Source organism: Babylonia areolata, chromosome 25 (assembly GCF_041734735.1).
Source record: "Babylonia areolata isolate BAREFJ2019XMU chromosome 25, ASM4173473v1, whole genome shotgun sequence".
NCBI lineage: Eukaryota > Metazoa > Mollusca > Gastropoda > Neogastropoda > Buccinidae > Babylonia > Babylonia areolata.
In genome coordinates, this window is record NC_134900.1 from 10,156,595 (window position 1) to 10,178,470 (window position 21,876).

Consider the following 21,876-nt stretch of genomic DNA (forward strand, 5'->3'; position numbering starts at 1 on the left):
TTGGTGGAAGTAGAGAGAGTGGTTAAAAATCAAAACAACTGCCAACGCCAGTACAGAGAGAGAGAGAGAGAGAGAGAGAGAGAGAGAGAGAGAGAGAGAGAGAGAGAGAGAGAGAGAGAGAGAGAGGCGGTTGGTTTAAATGTTGAAATACGATATCAAAGATACCGCCTAGGTACATTTCGACACCCCCCACCCCACTCCCTCCACCCCCGCACACATACACACCAAAGATAACAAACAAACAATAGATAATAAACATATAATAATATTTAAAATCATTATTAAAAAAACAACAACAAAAAAACTCCTCTTACCAATACATAAATTGCAATTCGCAATGATTAAAGAAAGCGCACACATTACAAATTCAGTAATATTCTTTTAAAGACACGTCCAGTTCGGTGGGTATTACATCATAGTCGCTCTCCCAAACACTTGCCAAATAAAAAAAATCTCACCATCTACCAAAACAGCACTACCGTACTACCACCAACAAATGCTTAACAAAAGCACATTGCGTCCATTGGCAACTGCGTCTCATTGCCATAGCAAAAAAACAAAACAAACAAACAAAAAAACCCCACACAAGTTGAAATGAACACAGATGGGACGGGCGCAATAGCCGAGTGGTTAAAGCGTTGGACTGTCAATCTGAGGGTCCCGGGTTCGAATCACGGTGACGGCGCCTGGTGGGTAAAGGGTGGAGATTTTTACGATCTCCCAGGTCAACATATGTGCAGACCTGCTAGTGCCTGAACCCCTTTCTTGTGTATATGCAAGCAGAAGATCAAATACGCACGTTAAAGATCCTGTAATCCATGTCAGCGTTCGGTGGGTTATGGAAACAAGAACATACCCAGCATGCACACCCCCGAAAACGGAGTATGGCTGCCTACATGGCGTGGTAAAAACGGTCATACACGAAAAAGCCCACTCGTGTGCATACGAGTGAACGTGGGAGTTGCAGCCCACGAATGCAGAAGAAGAAGAAGAAGAGAAGAACACAGATGGAACATAAAGTGAAAATCGTATCAACATCTTGGTGGTGTTTGCATCAAGCACAGGTGATTGTGTAAATCAGCGAGTGTTTTCAGAGTGGTTTGGGAACTCGGGGTTTTGGGAACACAAACACCTGTTTCCGGTTTCGCCTGTGACGATTGGCCAATGAAATTGCACGGCCCGGAGTTCGACCTTGGCCTACTTAATTAAGGGTAATGTATTCCGTAAATTGGTCGAACTTCTTAAGCCGGTTTCGACTGGATGAACATTGGCATCCAGGTGTAAATAAAGTTATAGAATTCCGTTGGTATGGGATCTTCTGTAGGGAAAACGATGATCTTATGTCGTCGACATTTATTTTAGTCTTCTATGGACGCATTCAGAAGGAAGCGAGTTGCTGAATTTGGTCGTAATAATATTATGTTGTTATAGGAATCCAGAAGTAAGAAAGCAGAGACATTCTGCCGTTAAATGATAACTGAAAGTCGTGATAAAATATTTGCATGAGTTCGACATTGGGTTCTCTTTCCAATTCAAAAAAAAATTTCAGGTCTACCTCATGTTTATACCTTTTATTAGTTCGAAACAATCAAACCGTTATAAGCGCAATAAAGCATTCAAAGTCAAAAACACATTTGTTTTGTCCAGTTTGACGTAGGATATGATAACAACTACCCAGTCAACACTCAACCAACTCGCCAATTTGTCTGCAGTGTACAAGATATCTAACAAAAAACAAACAAACAAACAAACAAAAAAAAAGTGACAGGATAGTTTTATCATGACAAATATTGCCACTTCTCTCTCGCGTGCGTGCGCTGCGCACACAACACTACAACACACACACACCCACATAAGCCCCCCCCTCTCCTCCGCCGCCCCACCCCACACACATACAAAATACACCATACACAGGGATAGAAAAGCGAAGCTAGTGTTTAGCTGTTTAATCTCCGATGGACATGATATTATAGATCAAATCACGAAAGAAACATTATCCAGTAGTCTACAGCAACGTTATGTTAGCGTGGATAACGAAAATAACAAGTCTGACAGTAAAAAGGAAATAATCTTAATCACAGCAGAAACTTTTTTTTTTTTTTTTTTACAGGAGATTTTACAGCGTTAAAGACTGCCAGCTTTATAACAACAACAACAACAACAAAATTATGCAAAAGCAACAGCCAATGGAATTTGAAACACGACTCACTCGGCATAAATTATTCCTTCGTTCTCCTCCATAGTCATATTATGTACACCAGCCTTTAACCACACATCCGTTCTCATCAAGTCTAAGCAGTCTTCACTACAAGTGAAGTTATATATATGGAAATGGAGGAATAAGATGTACACTAAAGACGCTAAAGTCGTCACATCTACACGTGAAAACTAAGAAAACAACAGAGGTTTGTTCGTTTCCACTTGAACCGGTGCTGCTCTGCGTAGTGTCCATACCTTTTCGGTGCAGTCAGTTACATTGTTTCTTGAACACAGGCACACCGTGAAGTGTTGTAGTTTATCAGTGTAAAATGTTCCTCTGCTCATTCGTTTGAATTACTCATCCTCAACTGTGTAGAAAAAAAAAGAACCGTTGCAAATGTCTTTGTTGGTTCGTGTTAACATTTATTTGGTGAAAACAAAAAGACATATAAAAAAAAAGCGCACTCACAGTGTCTCAAGTATATGAGATAAAAGAACCAAAAGCACGTTAGACCGGCAGCATTCTTCCATTTAGGTCATTTTAAGATAACCCATTTATTGGTGATGCCAGCGGCAAGCATACAGTATTGTCCTCTCCAATATCGCTAAAACGGGATCCATAACGTCTGTTTTTTCTGAGGATACGAATACCTTGCAACACCTGTGGGAAGTGCTGCGCATCCAGAATCGGCTTCTTCTCCCATACTGAAACACACCGACAGATAAGCCTGCCTGCCTACTCATCCGTCGGTCCGACGGGAGACTCCATTCATTCACGAAGATCACTGTTCTCTGTCCCGATCGTGAGATTCTGTGTCTGAAAGGGGTACATTTCTACCCGTTTCTGACACAGTAATTCACTCCTCTTTTGCGGTGCTGCGTAGAAGCATTGGCCACGTCACTCAAAGGGCCATTATGAATCAAGACGTTGAGGAGACAGACAATCGCAGAATCAGTGCTGTTAGTTGTAGTCACTCATGCTGTGGTGGACAAGGTGTGACAACGAAACGCTGGTTTTTGCAGTGTCTCACTCTGTCATTCTAGTGTGTGTGTTTTTTTGTTATCGGTAGATTTGTATCATGAAATTATTCTTCTCTTTTGTTTTTTCTTCTTAACCTGCTGATGAGACATTACTCCTCATCTCTCTCTCTCTCTCTTTCTCCCACTGGGACTATTCGCACACTCTTGCTGATTTGGATTTTGATGGAAAATAAACCAACATTCGAAGTCACTGGAAGCTGGTTGACTACATCTTTAGTGCAGTGTGCGCGTGTGACAACCACGCCAAGAAAACTCTAATACTGGTTCAAAGACTTGTTTGTCTTTAGGTTTCAGAAACGTATATTTTGTCACACTCGTCCAGTTTCATGAAAGGTACCCCGTCAACAGCTTTGCTGAATTAATAACAGCATACGATGTCAGAAAGAAAGAGTTGAGGACTGAGCCTCTCAGTCAATATCACTCTCGTGCAGAAAAAAAGCAACCATGTTGGATTTCTCTCGCAATAATAACACAACATAATTATGACACTCTCCAAAAAAAAAAAAAAAAAAAAAAAGTTCTCAAGCGTGGATGAGGTATCAAAAGGTCTTCAGGTAAATCAGTTGTAGTCCGCACTAACCTTGATTTCAGATATCACTTTGAGGAATATCCGAGGTAGCTGTTTCATCGTTTAGATTAAAAAAAAAAAGAAAAAAAAAAAAAAGAAAAAACGAAAGAACCAGTAAAACCGATTCTATTAACAAAAACCCCATTTCTTCGCATGAGGAAAAAAAGTGCTTATTTCGTCAGTAACTGAACGATCAACACACACATAGACAAAACATGTCTGTGTCAGATATCCCCAAAGGAACGAATTGTCCCAGTAACAACGTTACTGAACACGATTTCTACGCGTATCGTACCAGTAACAACGTCACTGAAGACGATTTCTACACGTGACGGCGATACAGATCCCCCCACCCCCGACCCCACACCCCCGAAAAAACAACAACACACAATAAAAAAAAAAAAAAAAAGCCAAAAAACAACAACAACAAAAAACCAACCCAACTATTATTGCGCAGAATTCCTTGTGTGTGTGTATGTGTGTGTGTGATTTTTGTCTTATGTTCGCGTACAAGAAGTACGTCCCAACATCGTTTAGGAGGACAGCCGATTCCTTTTAGGGCGTCTTCCGTTGTTGGCGCTCATGCCGGCACTGAAGCCCGTGAAGTCCCTGCGTCTGTCCGCAGCACTGCCGTAACGACGTGAGGGTCTAGCGGCATCACGAGGGGCATCAGCATCATCATCATCATCAGCAGCAGCAGCAGCAGCAGCGGCGGCAGGAGGGGACTGCAGGTACCCGCCCAGCTCGGGGGGTCCTTTGCACGTGTGCACATCCACCCAGCGCTGGCACTGCTTGCAGATGACGAAGCAGCACCAGTGAAACTTGCACTCACACTTCTCCACCTTGCGCACCGTCTTAGTGTCGTAGCCTCGTCCGCAGCACATGATGTCGCAGCCGCCCGTGCCCAGCGAGGTCTTGTTGCACGTGCGGCCGGCCGTGCCCAGCGACCCTGAGCAACACAGATAAAAAAAAAATTATTAAAAAAAAAAAGAAGAAGAAGAAGAAAGAGGTAGAACAGGGTAAAATAAAATGAAATGAAATAAAAAATGAAACAAAACGAAATGAAATGATAAAGTAAAAAACAAAAACAACAACAACAACAAAACAAAACAAAAACACCCCCCCAAAAAACAACAACAACAACAACAACAAACAAACAAACAAAAAAACCCCAAACAACAACAACAACAAAAAAACAACAACAAACCAACCACCAAAAAACAAAACAACAACAACAACAACAACAAACAAACCAAAAAACCCCCCAAAACAACACAAAAAAAAACAACAAAAAAAAAAACAACAACCAAAAAACAAAACAACAAAAAACAAAAAAAACCAACAACAACCAAAAAACAAAACAACAAAAAACCAAAACCAAACCAAACCAAACCAAAACCAAACAAATCGAAAGAAAACAAAAATAAAAGGAAATAGAATAAAATAAAATGAAATGAAATTGAATTAAATAGACTGAAAGAAACGCTGCTGTGTAAACAATTTTGGCTACATTTTTTTTCTCTAGATTTGAACAGTACATGGTCTGAACTGGTCAGTCCACCCAGATAAAAAAAAAAAAGAAGAAAAGAAAAGACAAAAAAGAAAGAAGCATAATAAAGCAAAAAAAACAACCCCCCCCAAAAAACAACAACAAAAAAAACAACAAAAACAACAACAACAACAACAACAAAAACCCAAAAAACCCCCAAACAACAGGAAACAACAACAACGACAAAAAACAACAACAACAACAACAACAAAAACAACAAAAAACCCCCAAACAAACAAAAAACAACAACAAAAGCACAAAAAGAAGCAAAATAAAAGAAAAAAAAGCAAAGTAAAAGCAAAAAAATGAAAACACACACACACACACAAAAAAAAAGAAAAAAAAAAAGAAAAAAAGGAAGAAAAGAAGAAAAAACGAAAAGACAGCCGGATGATTGGCATCACGAAAACATATGACAAGATGCACATACATAAAGCTCACACAATGTTAACTAAGTTACGTACGTGACAACAACAACAACAAAACAGAAGCTATTTTGGACCCCCTTTCGTCAGGAGTCAGTGACCTTTGCATACCTTCTGTTTGAAATGTTTAGACATAATTATTGGTTCTACATTTCAGTTACTCGTTTTCTTCCTCTTCTTCTCCTCAACGATTCTCCATTCAACTTCTTCTTCTTCGTCTTCTTTTCCCTCCTCTTTCTTCTTCTTCGTCTTTCTTCTTCTTCGTCTTCTTCTTCTTCTTCTTCTTCTTCTTCTTCTTCTTCTTCTTCTTCTTCTTCTTCTTTCTTCTTCGTCTTCTTCTTCTTCTTCTTTCTTCTTCTTCTTCTTCTTCTTCTTCTTCTTTCTTCTTCTTCTTCTTCTTCTTTCTTCTTCGTCTTCTTCTTCCTTTTCTTCGTCTTTCTTCTCTTTCTTCTTCTTCTTCTGCTTCTTCTTCTTCGTTCTTCTTCTTCTTCTGCTTCTTCTTCTTTCTTCCTCCTCTTTCTTCTTCTTCTTTTTCGTCGTCTTTCTTCTTCTTCTTCTTCCTCCTCTTTTTTCTTCTTCTTTCTTCTTCTTCTTCTTCCTCTTTCTTCTTCTTCTTCCTCCTCTTTCTTCTTCTTCTTTCTTCTTCGTCTTTTTTCTTTTTCTTCTTCCTCCTCTTTCTTCTTCTTCTTCGTCTTTCTTCTTCTTCTTCCTCCTCCTCTTTCTTCTTCTTCTTCGTCTTTCTTCTTCTTCCTCCTCTTTCTTCTTCTTCCTCCTCTTTCTTCTTCTTCCTCCTCTTTCTTCTTCTTCTTCCTCCTCTTTATTCTTCTTCTTCCTCTTTATTCTTCTTCCTCCTCTTTCTTCTTCTTCCTCCTCTTTATTCTTCTTCTTCCTCTTTCTTCTTCGTCTTTCTTCTTCTTCTTCCTCCTCTTTTTTCTTCTTCTTCCTCCTCTTTCTTCTTCTTCTTCGTCTTTCTTCTTCTTCTTCGTCTTTCTTCTTCTTCTTCCTCCTCCTCTTTCTTCTTCTTCTTCTTCCTCCTCTTTCTTCTTCTTCTTCCTCCTCTTTCTTCTTCTTCTTCTTCGTCTTTCTTCTTCTTCTTCTTTTTCTTCTCCTTCTTCCTCGTTTTTTTCTTCTTCTTCCTCTTTCTTCTTCTTCTACAAGTGTACGTCGCATGTAACTCCAACATTCACTCTTTCAGTGTATGATCCCATGTAATCTCAGTGTGTTGGAAAAGCTTGATAAACAAACCAGATTGAAGAACACGGTTGCCATGGATCAAGATGACTTTGATGGTCTCCTTTTCAATATTTTACTTCTTTTATTTTTCATTATTATTCAACAGTTTGTATGCCTGGATTAGGGTGGGGTTGGGTTGGGGTGGAGGGCCGATGAGAGATGTGGAAGAGGGTGGGGTGGGGGTGGGGGTATCACGGGTCCCAAGAAATCCCAGTCCTTGAGTGGGTTGTTTTATCTCTAAATCTATACAGTTACCAGCTTATTAACCCATTCAGTCCCTGGGAATTTACTACCAGCCTCGGCGGGCTTTTACCTGCCATATTGATGGGGAATAACGCAAAAAACATATTAAAATAGACCGTTTTTTTCCCCCTTTCCTTCTTTAAATTGACAGTGTGTGGACAGAGCCGGAAATACTGTAGATGTTTGTTCCCTTTGCTTGCATTTTTTTTATGCATAATTATATAGGAACGTGGAAACCGTTTCAGTGTTACGAATTTCGACCCCCCCCCCCCCCCACCCCCACGCCCCTGCCCTCAGCACTTACTCGGACGCGGTGTTCAATAAGTTAAACCCAAACTGCTCTACTTTCAAATCACTGTTTCTTCAATGTGTTGTTGTTGTTGTTGTTGGCATTGGTGGTGGTCTTTTTCTTGTTGCTACAGCTGCTACTGTTGTTACTATAGTTGTTGTTGTAGTTGTAGTTGTAGTTGTTGTAATGCTGCTCTGCTGGTGATGACGACTGCTAAGCTAGCCACAGGTCAGACAGAAAAAAAAAACCCAAGAAAAAACGAAACAAAAAAATCCCAACCAACTCACCGATGGCAGGATCACGGACACAGTAGTCCGGACTTGTTTCGAAGTACACGAGGTCGGATCGTGTGGGCCTCTTGTAGTTCCTGTTGGCCACTATCAGTCCCGTACCCTCTTGGTTAATCATCACCTGTGCACAAAAAACACACACACACACACATGTGCACGCGCACACATGCACGCGCGCATACGCACACACATACACAAGCACGTTCACATACGCACACACACACACACACGCACACACTTTCATAATTTTGCCATTTCTTTCTTGAAGAATAAATATGGTGTTTATGCCAAGAAGACACCCAGCCCCCGCCCCCATCTCCATACACGCGCGCGCGCGTGTGTACACACACACACACATACCACACACACACACACACGCGCGCGCGCGCGCACACACACACACACCACACGTACATGCGCACACACACATTCATTTTCATTTTCTGCATTTCGTCCACGAAATAAATGTTTAACACAGACACAGACACACAAACACACAGACACACACACACACACACACACACACACACACACACACACACACACACACACACACACACACCCACACACACACACACACACACACACACACACACACATACAGGCGCGCACACACATTCATTTTCATTTTCTGCATTTCGTCCGCGAAATAAATGTTTAACCAAAAGACATACAGACACAGACACACAAACACACAGACACACACACACACACACACACACACACACACACACACACACACACACACACACACACACGCACACACACACACATCAACCCCCACCCCCACCCCCATCCCCCTGTACTCTGCTCGCCCCCACCCCCAACCCCCCAATCCCCCTCCCCCACCCACACACACAACAGCCTTCAACCCTTCAACCGACCTGTGTGGCGCCGTTGTACTTGGTCTTGAGGAAGTTGCCCACGCGCCGGAAGTCCTGCATGGCCAGCCAGCACGTGCGGATGGCGCACGAGCCACTGACCCCGTGGCATTTGCACTCCAGCTTACGAAACTTCTTCACCGCCTGTTGTGACGATAATAATAATAATAATAATAATAATAATAATATAATAATAATAATAATAATAATAATAATAATAATAATAGAAACTCCTGAAAGCAAATCCCATGATAAAAAAACAAGAGAGGCAAGGCCTTCAAGACTCACTTGTGATACACCTAAAAAAAAAAAAAAAAAAAAAATCTAATCGTTAAAATGTGTTCTGTATCTGTTATTATAAAGCTTCGCGTTAAAAAAAAAAAAAAAAAAAAGAAGAAAAAAAAGTCCTAACCAGATTCGAATTAAGTCCTCTAGCATTAATTACAGAGTAATTTCCCTTTTTTTTACCTTCTGCACCAAAACGTTTGCAAAATAAATAAAACTTCCATGCTTAGCAAAAGAAGTTCCTGTTTGAACAAAAAAGGATAATAATGACTGCTCTTGTTGTTAGGTCAGAATATCAGATCAAAGTGCCAAGTTTAGAGAATACAAAAAATATAAATATAACAGTAAATGCAGTTTGCATATAATTGGGCTTCATTTTTTTTGTGTGCCCATCCCAGAGGTGCAATATTGTTTTAAACAAGATGACTGGAAAGAACTGATTTTTTCCTATTTTTTATGGCTAGTTTGGTGTCAACTGACAAAGTATTTGCAGAGAAAATGTCAATGTTAAAGTTTACCACGGACACACAGACACAGACACAGACACACACACACAGACACACACACACACACACACACAGACAGACAACCGAACACCGGGTTAAAACATAGACTCACTTTGTTTACACAAGTGAGTCAAAAAGAAAAAAAAAAGAAGAAAAAAAAAAAGGAGACACCGCACCAGTCCACAAGCCAAACTGACTTATTTGACAATGCATGACAGAATTTATATGCTGTCATAGAGTGAGCCCAACGCTCAGTTTAAATCAAAGATTGACATAAGCTCAGACGGGCGCAATAGCTGAGTGGTTAAAGCGTTGGATTGTCAATCTGAGGGTCCCGGGTTCGAATCACCGTGACGGCGCCTGGTGGGTGAAGGGTGGAGATTTTTATGATCTCCCAGGTCAACATATGTGCAGACCTGCTAGTGCCTGAACCCCCTTCATGTGTATATGCAAGCAGAAGATCAAATACGCACGTTAAAGATCCTGTAATCCATGTCAGCGTTCGGTGGGTTATGGAAACAAGAACATACCCAGCATGCACACCCCCGAAAACGGGAGTATGGCTGCCTACATGGCAGGGTAAAAACGGTCATACACGTAAAAGCCCACTCGTGTACATACGAGTGAACGTGGGAGTTGCAGCCCACGAACGCAGAAGAAGAAGAAGAAGAAGAAGAAGACATAAGTTTACAGTTGGGGCAACAGCAAAGTGAGAGCTGTATGATCAATGGTTTCTCCATTGCAGTGGGAAGTCATTTACAGTTTAGTCTTTTTGTGATGGACTTGGACTCTCAAACTTAGTGCTGCAGCCTTGGGGACTAGTTGGCCTTTAGGGGAACCATCCCAACGCCGAGATTCCCCCTTGGCTGAGAGAGTGGGGGTGTGAAGGCAAGACACTCTCCACTATAATCAAATTCTAGCCCAGATAGTTGGGTCAGCAGCTACCTCCTCTGGTGGTTCTGATGGTCATAGTCGGACACGACTAACTATCAAACATAGAGTGAATGGTAAAGACAGTTGGGCTTGGGTTTATTGGTTTGAATGATCTCTAATTGTTCAGCAGTACACGTGATTACAACGCAAGCAAAAAAGACGAAAGAGCATCAACGAGCTTGATAAAGCTTACACTGTGCTCAGTCGTTGCGCTTCAATTATTATTAAATGTGTTATTCTCTCTCTCTCTTCTGTCGCTATTTCTCTCTCTCTCTCTACACACACACACACACACACACACACACACACACACACACACACACACACACACACACACACACACACACACACACACACATACGAGATGTTCCTTTATGTATGTATTTCTCTTTTTGTCACAACAGATGTCTCTTTTCTCTGTGTGAAATTCGAGCTGCTCTCTACACTACAGTGCCACCCATTTTTTGTTGTATTTTTTCCTGCCTGCAGTTTTATTTGTTTCTCTTATCGAGATGGATTTTTTCTACAGAATTTTGCCAGGTACAACCCTTTTGTTGCCGTGGGTTCTTTTACGTGCGCTAAGTGCGTGCTGCACACGGGACCTCGGTTTATCGTCTCATCCGAATGACTGACTAGCGTCCAGACCACCACTCAAGGTCTAGTGGAGGGGGAGAAAAAATATCGGCGGCTAAGCCGTGATTCGAACCAGCGCGCTCAGATTCTCTCGCTTCCTAGGCGGACGCGTTACCTCCAGACCATCACTCCACTAGGTACCATTATTTCTTCCCCCCCCCCCTCACTTTATTTCTTTGTCTTGCTTTATTCTTATTCTTCATTTCGAACTTCATGGCGAAGTTTGTGGAGTCATTGGATTATATAACTTCCACCCCACCTCCCCCTCACCCGGCTATGAGTGAGAATACCACTTAACTATGATTGGTTTCTCTGAATTACTGGCTACAGAAGATGATAAATCACTGCTGATTTCAGAGAAGTCTGAGGAATCCACAGCAGACAAAACAGGCATACGATTATATGTCTCCCTCGCAGTGAATTCAGATGCCCCAAAATTCAGATCTTTAAAGGGTTTAAATCATCCCCCCTCTCAGTTTCTCTCTCTGTTTTTTTTTTTTTTTTTTTTTTTTTTACCCCCTGTTATAATTATTGTATTTCTTAAAATAAATGATAAAATAATAATCATTTGATTATCTTAATCTTCGCAAAGTCAATTTAAAACATCGGAAGGGTTGTTTACTTGTTTGTTTTTTTTTGGCCTGACTAAGCGCGTTGGGTTATGCTACTGGTCAGGCATCTGCTTGGCAGATGTGGTGTAGCGTATATGGATTTGTCCGAACGCAGTGATGCCTCCTTGAGCTACTGAAACTGAAACTGAAACTATTGTCTGTTAAGGCACAAAGCTGCAATATCTTACTTACAAGTGTATCCTGGAAAACAACAACAAAAACCTTGCATATATGCATACACACAGACATAAAAATGTATATTGGGAAACAATAAAAACAAAACATATATACATGCATACAAAAAAAAAAGTACATTGGGAAACAATAAAACAAAACATACATACATACATACATACATACATACATTAAATCCTTCCCCCCATTTTTCACCCCCACCCACCTCCACTTAAACCCCCCACTCCCTGGACCCCCCCCCACACCCCCCCCCATCCCCCGCCCCAGCCCAACCACCCACCACCACCACCCAGGACAGAAAAAACCCAACAACCACCCGCACCCCCCCCTCCCCTTCTCCTTCCCCCTCTTCCCCCAAAACACACACACACACAACAACAACAAAAACAACAACCAACCAACCAACAAACAACCAAACCACCACCACCACCCACCAACCACCACCACTACCACCCACAACCACCCACCCACCACCCAACAACAAACAAACAATTAACTCAGTAAAGGAGACACAGAGAGAGTGAGAGGGTGTGTGTGTGTATGTATACCATGCCTCTCTTTCAGGGAATATGATTTTGTGTGAAGCCATCATGTATGTGTAATATATGTTGCATGGTCTTGTAGGTGATTGAACATGCCATTGGGAAGAGGACAGATTAAAGACATGAGGAAAGAAAAGAAAAGAAAAGACAACAGAAAGGAGAAAAATGATGATGGAAGGAACAAAAAAAAGAAAAGAGACAAAAAGATATAAAAGAAAAAAAAACCCAAATAAAACGAAAGACAAAAAAAAAAAAAAAAAAAAAAAGAAGAAGAAGAAAAAAAGAAAGAACCTTCCAGGGATGCTGAAACTATCCTGCTCACTTGCAGAACTTTTAGGCATCCACTGATTTCTCCTTAAAAAAACAAAAACAAAAAAAAAACCAAAAAAAAAAAAAAAAACCACAATTAACTCACCCTCCGCCCGGCGCGGTTGTTGTGCAGGTTCATGAGCGCGCGCGCGTCGCGCACCTTGCGCTCCTTAGCGTCGATGAAGACGCGCGAGAACTTGGCTCCGTAGCGCACGTTGTCGGAGCAGCCGCCCCAGTCGAAGGTGCCGCGTCGGTCGTGGCCCGTGCCGCGCTTGGTGGGGTCGCAGGCGCAGTAGTGCAGCTGGCCTTTGCTGCAGGCTCGAGTGATGGCGTGCACCACGCCGGCGGCCGAGATGGCGTAGACGAAAGCCGCCTCCCGGCTTCCTGTTTTCCGATCAGTGAACGGCATCGACAACACACACATTAATTATTATGCATAACTCATCATCATCAAATATAATTATATATATCCACTATAATCAAATTCTAGCCCAAATAGTCGGAACAGCAGTTGCCTCCTTTGCTGTTCTGATGGTCATAGTCGGACCGACTGACTATCTTATATATATATAGGAAACGAGAAAATCTGAGCGCGCTGGTTCGAATCACGGCTCAGCCGCCGATATTTTCTCCCCCTCCACTAGACCTTGAGTGGTGGTCTGGACGCTAGTCATTCGGATGAGACGATAAACCGAGGTCCAGTGTGCAGCATGCACTTAGCGCACGTAAAAGAACCCACGGCAACAAAAGGGTTGTTTCTGGCAAAATTCTGAAGAAAAATCCACTTCGATAGGAAAAAAACAAAACAAAAAAAACTGCACGCAGGAAAAAAAAAAAGAAGAAAAAAAAGGGTGGCACTGTAGTATAGCGACGCGCTCTCCCTAGGGAGAGCAGCCCGAATTTCACACAGAGGTTACTGGGGGTAAATGCGAACGGGCAAGTCCTAATTATGAGAACGATGGCTTTGGGTACATGTAGATGATTAAGACAGAAGCAGGTCTTTAACTCATTAGACATAATATTATTATTGGAACATCGCACCAGACTGTTGCATTATTGGTTTTGATCACACATGCACACAAACACACAAACAGGTATTTTGATGTCTAATATCACTTCAAGTGGAAAGACGTTAACTCACTCAGTACGGCCAGTCCTCTCTTCTTCTCTACACAGACCCTTCTGATGTCCAGTCGGGTGTCTGAATGACCCAGCCTTTAGCTTCCGTCGTCAGAACTGTGGTATTCTTTGTCAACATTCACCTCTTCAGTATAAGAGCCTTCCGCTTGCAATATTTTGATGATGGTAATTCGGGTGAAACGCTGTTAACGTCGTCTCTTTCGCCGTTCGTATGGAGGGAGTTAAGAGTGCTCAGTAGCTGTGCAGTATCGTTCGCAAATAGACTCACATCAAAATATCCTACGGTCTAACTGCAAACGACACTATTTTGCAGATTCCTGTCAAAACTGACTCGACGTACTGATCTGTCACCAATATGCTTTCTTGAGTTCTTCCAGCACTGGTAATGCGCATTCAACATACTCGATCAAATCAACTATTTTAAACTGTGTCGACGTTCAAGTCCTACAACTTGCTTCCCTTGATTTTAGGATTTTGAGAGCACGTTTGTAACCTTGGTCAGCAGTGGTTCGCGAAGAGAAGAAAGATCGCGGAAATAGCCAGAAATAGCTGATGTTTGACTAGTTCTTGGAAATGGATAGAAAAGAGAGCGGAAAAAGCAAGAAATAGCTGATGTTTGACTAGTTCTTGGAAATGGATAGAAAAGAGCGTGGAAATAGCCAGAAACAGCTGATGTTTGACTAGTTCTTGGAAATGGATAGAAAGAGAGCGGAAAAAGCAAGAAATAGCTGATGTTTGACTAGTTCTTGGAAATGGATAGAAAGAGCGCGGAAAAAGCCAGAAATAGCTCATGTTTGATTAGTTCTTGGAAATGGATATTCATTAAGGTATAAGATAAAAAGGTTGAAGCAGACGTCAAATTGTGAAATGCAACCGTTACGAACGCTTCGAAGTGAGGCGGTATTCTGACGAATCGTTCGAAATTAAACGCTGTTCGGAATAACCCATACCTGCCCTATAGCACGAGACGCATCACTACCTCCCCCCCCCCAGCCCCCCCCCAGACCCCCCCCCCCCCCCCCACGCCCCCAAATATCGAAACGAGCGAAACGAGCCCTCGTCAGTATAAACAAGAAATAAAGGAGAATTCTTTCCTACAAGCTGTGCATGCGGAATGCTGCAACTTGAGCCCCCCAGTCAGTTGTGGGGGCGCATTCTGGAAAGAGTGAGAGAGAGACAGAGAGAGAGAGAGGGGGGGGGGGAGGGAGGGGGAGAGAGAGAGAGAGAGAGAGACAGAGGGGAGGGAGGGAGGGAGGGAGGGAGGGGGGAAAGAGGAAAAAGACCTGCAGTCATCCAGCATGGCCCGGTGTGGCTGTTGATGCTTCTGCTTTGCATCCCCCCCCCCTCTCTCTCTCTCTCTCCCTCTGTGTGTGTGTGTGTGTGTGTGTGTGTGTGTGTGTGTGTGTGTGTGTGTGTGTGTGTGTGTGTGTGCGTGCCCGCGCGCGCATGCAAGGCGGTGCCAGTCGCTTTTTTCTGTCGTTGCTGGTTAAAGTGTTCTTTTTTTTTCCGCGCAGACAGACGTTTTCTCGACGGCTCAACTCGCTCTCTCATGTTTTGATTGTTGATTCGAGGGGAAAAAAAAAAGTTTGAGTGTGTGTGTGTGTGTGTGTGTGTGTGTGTGTGTGTGTGTCTGTCTGTCTGTCTGTCTGTCTGTCTGTCTGTCTGTCCGTATGTTTTGCAAGTTTTTGTTCGTGGGAGTTTTAACTAAAAAATGAGTGGTACTGGTAATGTTATCATGATTATGGTCATTATCATCATCATCATCATCATCACCATCACGAGTCATAGATGTTGTAGCAATTATCACTATTATCATTAGTATTGTTATTATCATTATTAGAAATAGTAGTAGTAGTAGTAGTTGTGGTGGTAGTAGTAGTAGTAGTAGTATCATCATCATCATCATCGTTGTCGTCGTTACAGGCTGAAAGATGACTGTAAAGTGTAATGTACGCTCAGCACGCATTCTTGTCCTATTATTATTGTTATTATCAGTATATTGTTTCACAGAATGTCTTTTTACGCACAGACATGTGCCACATCAGTTTGTTTTCCAGTAGTTCTCAGTTTCCCTCTCCTCGCTCCCCCCCCCCCCCCTCTCTCTTTCTCTCTTTCTTCCCATCCCTCCCTTTCTTTCTTTCTGTTTTTTCTTTCTTTCTCTCTCTCTCTCTCTCTCTCTCTCCGCCCCTCCACTTCATTCCTTTCTTCTCTCTCTCATTTCAGTTTGTCTCAGTCTCCCCGCCCCCCCCCCCCCCCCGCCCCCTCACCACCACTCTCCAGGCTTTTTCTCACCCTTCATTAATAATAATAATAATAATGGATACTTATATAGCACACTATCCAGAAATCTGCTCTAGGTGCTTCACAAAAAACGCTTTTGTTAACATAAAACATTATATCTATGTTACATACACACACCAAAATGTGACTACACACACACACACACACACACACACACACACACACACACACTGCATACATACATATTAACATACATGTGTATTTAACAGCTATCCTAACACATGCGCACACATAGGCAGGCACAAACTTGCATAAACACACGCACACACATTCTCTGACTTGTTCTTCTTCTTCTCTCTTTTTCTTTTAGATTCTGTTTCTGACGATGTCCCCCCTTTTGTTTGTTTGTTTGGTTTTTTTTGTTCCTTGCAGAGAAGGTTATATGTGTGTCAAGAAACATGAAATCACATTTCCCATTTGGGTAAACAATATAGCAAAATACACTATTTGACTCAGTCCAACAAAAAACAGTGAATCCGGCATTACACCGTAGAATCTACTTCTAGGAAAGTACAATAAATAAACATTGACAATCGCTTCACTGAATTTATATCATTCATCCAGCTGCAAGGTGTTTTTTTTTTTTTTTTTTTTTTACATCCCCTAACCCAATAAACACACACACAGTGAGACAGACACACACACACACACATACACTCCGCTTTAACGTATAATCCCTCGGCGGTCAATATACCACAAAACAGCAACATAATCTGCTTCTGAGGCCATCGAGGAAACACCCAGAATAATCCAGATTGATTCCGATTCTCCTCAGTTTTTTGTTCCGTTCACACAACGTTACAACCTCTTATGCGAGTCAGTGTCACACATGCACCGCACACACAACAAAAAAAAGTTAAGCATGCAGCTCAGTTCACTGAGAAGAAACAAATTGGTCAGTCACTAAATGGACACAGACACTGTGATCATGGACACAGTTTGAAGGCATGAGAGAGAGAGAGAATGACACACACACACACACACACACACACAGAGAGAGAGAGAGAGAGAGAGAGAGAGAGAGAGAGAGAGAGAGAGAGAGAGAGAGAGAGAGAGAGAGAGAGAGAACTGAGAAATAATTTACTGCAAGGCCACCAGCCTGTTAACAAAGGAGGTACATACATTTGTTCAAGACACACCAAAAACCGAAAATAAAGTGGGAAAAGGCCAAAACCGAAAATAAAGTGGGAAAAGGCCAAAACCGAAAATAAAGTGGGAAAAGGCCAAAACCGGAAATAAAGTGGGAAAAGGCCAAAACCGGAAATAAAGTGGGAAAAGGCCAAAACCGAAAATAAAGTGGGAAAAGGCCAAAACCGGAAATAAAGTGGGAAAAGGCCAAAACCGAAAATAAAGTGGGAAAAGGCCAAAACCGGAAATAAAGTGGGAAAAGGCCAAAACCATGGACACAAGGACACAACATTTTTTTTTCTTTTTTTTCTTAAATGAAAAAGTAGACTAATGAAGATTTTCATTTTAGTTCGTAACAGTTCCTGCTATTACGTTTTTTTTTTGTTTTTTTTTTAAAACAGTTGTGTTGTCATGCCTTTTTTTTTCTTCTCTTCACACTATTATCTACACACACACACACACACACACACACACACACACACACACACACATAGGTGTGTGTGTGGGGGGGGACGGGGGGACGATGTTGAGAGAAAATAGCAAAGTTGTTTTTCTGTAGACACAAGCGAGCCATGAACATGATTTCAGACACGTCAGCAGAAGAGAAAAAGTGTAGCCTCCCCACACCCACCCTCCCGTCCCCCCACCCCCCCCTCTCTCTCTCTCTTGCTCATATAACCTGGTCCTTCTGCTTCTTCTTTCCTCACCCTCTTTACTACCCGTGCTCTCTCTCTCTCTCTCTCTGTGTGTGTGTGTGTGTGTGTGTGTGTGTGTGTGTGTGTGTGTGTGTGTGTCTCTCTCTCATCCCTCCAGGCGGTTCTAACCCTCCTCCCCCCTTTTCCCTCCCTCCATGGCACCACCCCTATTCCCCCCCCCCCGACCCCCACATAACTCTCCCCTGCACCCTACTATCTCCCCCACCCTCTCTCGTCCCTTCCGCCCCCCCCCCCCCCCCCCCCCGCCACCCTCCAGCTTGGCGCATGATAGCTTGTTAATCGAGCGAGTTAATGGGCTTTCAAGCTCGCTCGGCATTCTGAGACCGTCAAGCTTAAAGTTCGCTGCTTTCGTATCGCTGCTAGTGTGCTGCTATACTAACATGTGAGATACCTTTTTGGCTCTCAAACGTGGTACTGATTCAGCATTAATTTTTCATGCTGTCTGCGGTGGTTGGACTGCTGTGAAGAAAATAATGTGTGTGTGTGTGTGTGTGTGTGTGTGTGTGTGAGCCGGAGAGAGAGAGAGAGAGAGAGAGAGAGAGAGAGAGAGACACACAGAGAGAGAGAGAGAGAGAGAGAGAGAGAGAAGTAGGGTTAGGGAGGAAGTGGCTCCTATGGTTGACGATGGTATGTCTGTGAATCCGTCAATGATTACGTTTGCTTTGTTTTGCTTTAAACATGAATGTTGAAAAAAAAAAAAAAAAAAAAAAAGTAAGAAAAAAGAACAATGAATTATCACTTTCTATAAGATTATCATTGAGAAACAATAAGAGACAATTAGTGCAGACAGGTGATGGATATAATTATGGGAGATCACTCGGGGTCAGGACAGGAAATGAATACATGGGAGACCATTCAGGGCCAGATTGCTGTTGTTCCCATCGTTTCTCAGTGCCTGATACTTCGGGGGAAAGAAAAAAAAAAAACAGAAAGAAAAAGAAAAAAAGAATCAAATCCTAGTTCAGCAACTAACGCGGTTCACAACACAATCTTGCGCTTTATCTAAAGATAATTCTGTTGTCTTAAAAAAAAAAAAAAATAACAGGGGGAGGGTGGGGTATAATATCCCATAGACATAGATATTTCTATTTCTATTTCTAAGTTCGTGGGTATATCCGGCTTCACACTTTCCCTTGAGGCTTTTGGCTTCTGCTGGTTATTAAACGCTTAGTCTGACCGGGAAATCCCACAGTCAAAAATAGGCACTGTGCAGTTGTTGGAAAGCTGATGACAGCGGTGAGCACTTCAGTCACACAGACTGTTCTGTTGTGGGAATACAGTAGAATACAGTGTCACACCTATCCATCTGTCGTGACAGTACAATACAATACAATACAATGCAATGCAATACAGTAAATACAATACCGTATAATACAGTACATTACAATGCTGGGAACACAGTAAAATACAGTGTCACACATATCCATCTGCCGTGACAGTACAGTACAGTACAATACAATACAATACAGTGCAATACAATGCAATGCAATACAGTAAATACAATACCGTACAATACAGTACATTACAATGCTGGGAACACAGTAAAATACAGTGTCACACCTATCCATCCATCGTGACAGTACAATACAATACAATACATTACCATGCTGGGAACACAGTAAAATACAGTGTCACACCTATCCATCCATCGTGACAGTACAATACAATACAGTACATTACCATGCTGGGAACACAGTAAAATACAGTGTCACATCTATCCATCTGTCGTGACAGTACAATACAATACACTACAATACAGTACATTACAATGCTGGGAACACAGTAAAATACAGTGTCACACCTATCCATCTGTCGTGACAGTACAATACAATACAATACAAAGCAATGCAATACCGTACAATACAATACAGTACAGTACAGTGCAATACAATACAGTACAATACAGTGCAATACAGTACAATATAATACAATGCAATACAATGCACATAGAATCAAAATTGATACGATACAACGCAACGCAAATTATCAACGCGATTGACTGCTATACAGTGCAATATACTTAGCGCACGTAAAAGAACCCACGGCAACAAAAGGGTTGTTCCTGGCACAATTCTGTAGAAAAATCCACTTCGATAGGAAAAATGAATAAAACTGCACGCAGGCAAAAAAAAAAAAAAAAAAAAAAAAAAAAAAAAAAAAAAAAAGGGTGGCGCTGTAGTGTGGCGACGCGCTCTCCCTGCATGGGGAGAGCAGCCCGAGTTTCACACACAGAAATCTGTTGCGATAAAAAGAAATACAAATACAAATATGTTTCTGGGAGAATACCAGAAAACATTTTCCCCAAGTATTTATTTCTTCCCGAACCAGTGGTCAAGAGGTACGCATTACATTTGTTCATTGATGATAATTAGATAATAACGAAACTTTTTAAAGTCATCATATCATGAAAATGCCGGAGGTGAACTAGGACTCTGACAACCTACGAATAATAAAAAAAATTCATCTGATGCTAATGTTCTGTAACAGTCCCTGTAGATACCACAGTCAGTTCAACATTGCACGGTGATTCAACTTAAGAAAAGAAAAAAAAATCTAGTTCTACACAAACACTACCGCGCCTCAATAATACACACACACAACATATTCGTTGACTGGATGCAGATTTTTGTTGATATTTCAGTACTTGAATTGAATTTTTTTTTTAAAGCTGAAGTGTTGAATTTTTTAAAAAGCTATTTCTGTCTCTGATACAACATTACGACTTAGCATTAACATGGGTGTGTGTATCCTGTACATCTTCATGTAACAATTCCTCGACAAGCATTACAAAAAAAGAAATTATGTGTTCTAATTAAAAATGATAAATTCTGTAGTGGACATTGCAAGACAATTCGCCGATTCTAAAATTCGTCATGATAGCAGAACTGGGGAAGTTCTAGACTTTCCCTTTTTTAACAATAATTTTACAACGAGACTTACACAATACAGAATGACTTTTTCGCTCAGATCACAAAATCTGGATTAACTATCGCAAGAAAATGTCTTCTTGTCTTTCATAAGAGGGCTTTTGTTGTGGTTGTTGTTGTTGTTGGTGGTGGTATATGACATTTACACAGTTATGTATATGGAATCATTCGCTCTAAAGTAATATATAAATATAGCACGTCTGCATCTGAGCGTCGTGCAGGGAATTTGTTATAAACACACACACACACACACACACACACACACACACACACACACACACACACACACACACACACACACACACACACACACACACACAAAACAAAACAAACGAAAACAACAACGACAACAACAAAAAAAGACACGTGACTATTGTACAGATTCCTTTATGAAACGGAGACTCGTTTGCTCATTACGTGCAGGATTCACGTGGTTTGTTCCAACAGTTGAAACTCTGTTAGAAGAGGACGTTCTGGAACGTTTATTATTTTTCATTATCTATTATCATTATTTTTAAACTTTAGCATTAAACACATTATTTGTTGCATTGATGATACATCAGGTCATGTCCACAGGTTCTTTTACATCGTCAGTACCACAGGTCCAAACCAAACAAGAGAGGCAAGGCCTTCAAGACTCACTTGTGATACACTTTAAAAAAAATCCAAGCTTTTTATGTATTGAGTATAATTTCAAAATGTAATGTTTAAGATGAGAAAGATCAGTTTAAAGCAAATTAAGTCCCCTAGCATTAATTACAGAGTAATTTCCCTTTTTTACTATCCGCACCAAAACGTTTGCAAAATAAATAAAACTTCCATGCTTAGCAAAAGAAGTTCCTGTTTGAACAAAAAATGAAAATAATGACTGCTCTTGTTTGTTGGATCAGAATATCAGATCAAAGTGCCAAGTTTAGAGAATACAAAAAATA

The 21,876-nt window shown here is 41.5% G+C and overlaps 1 protein-coding gene across 4 annotated transcripts in view; it reads right to left on the reverse strand.

Annotated features, from left to right (window-relative positions):
• Nucleotides 1–4,225: 4,225 nt before the first annotated feature.
• LOC143299664 (protein Wnt-2b-like) overlaps nucleotides 4,226–21,876 on the reverse strand; it is a 134,392-nt gene continuing 116,741 nt past the window's right edge. For all 4 annotated transcript variants that reach the window (XM_076612984.1, XM_076612985.1, XM_076612983.1 and 1 more), the window contains 4 exons: nucleotides 12,839–13,116; nucleotides 8,722–8,862; nucleotides 7,835–7,958; nucleotides 4,226–4,757 (listed from right to left, as the gene is read on the reverse strand). In XM_076612984.1, the coding sequence (XP_076469099.1) occupies nucleotides 4,342–4,757; nucleotides 7,835–7,958; nucleotides 8,722–8,862; nucleotides 12,839–13,116 (959 nt within the window). In that variant the 3' untranslated portion in view covers nucleotides 4,226–4,341. The remainder of the gene's footprint in view (nucleotides 4,758–7,834; nucleotides 7,959–8,721; nucleotides 8,863–12,838; nucleotides 13,117–21,876) is intronic.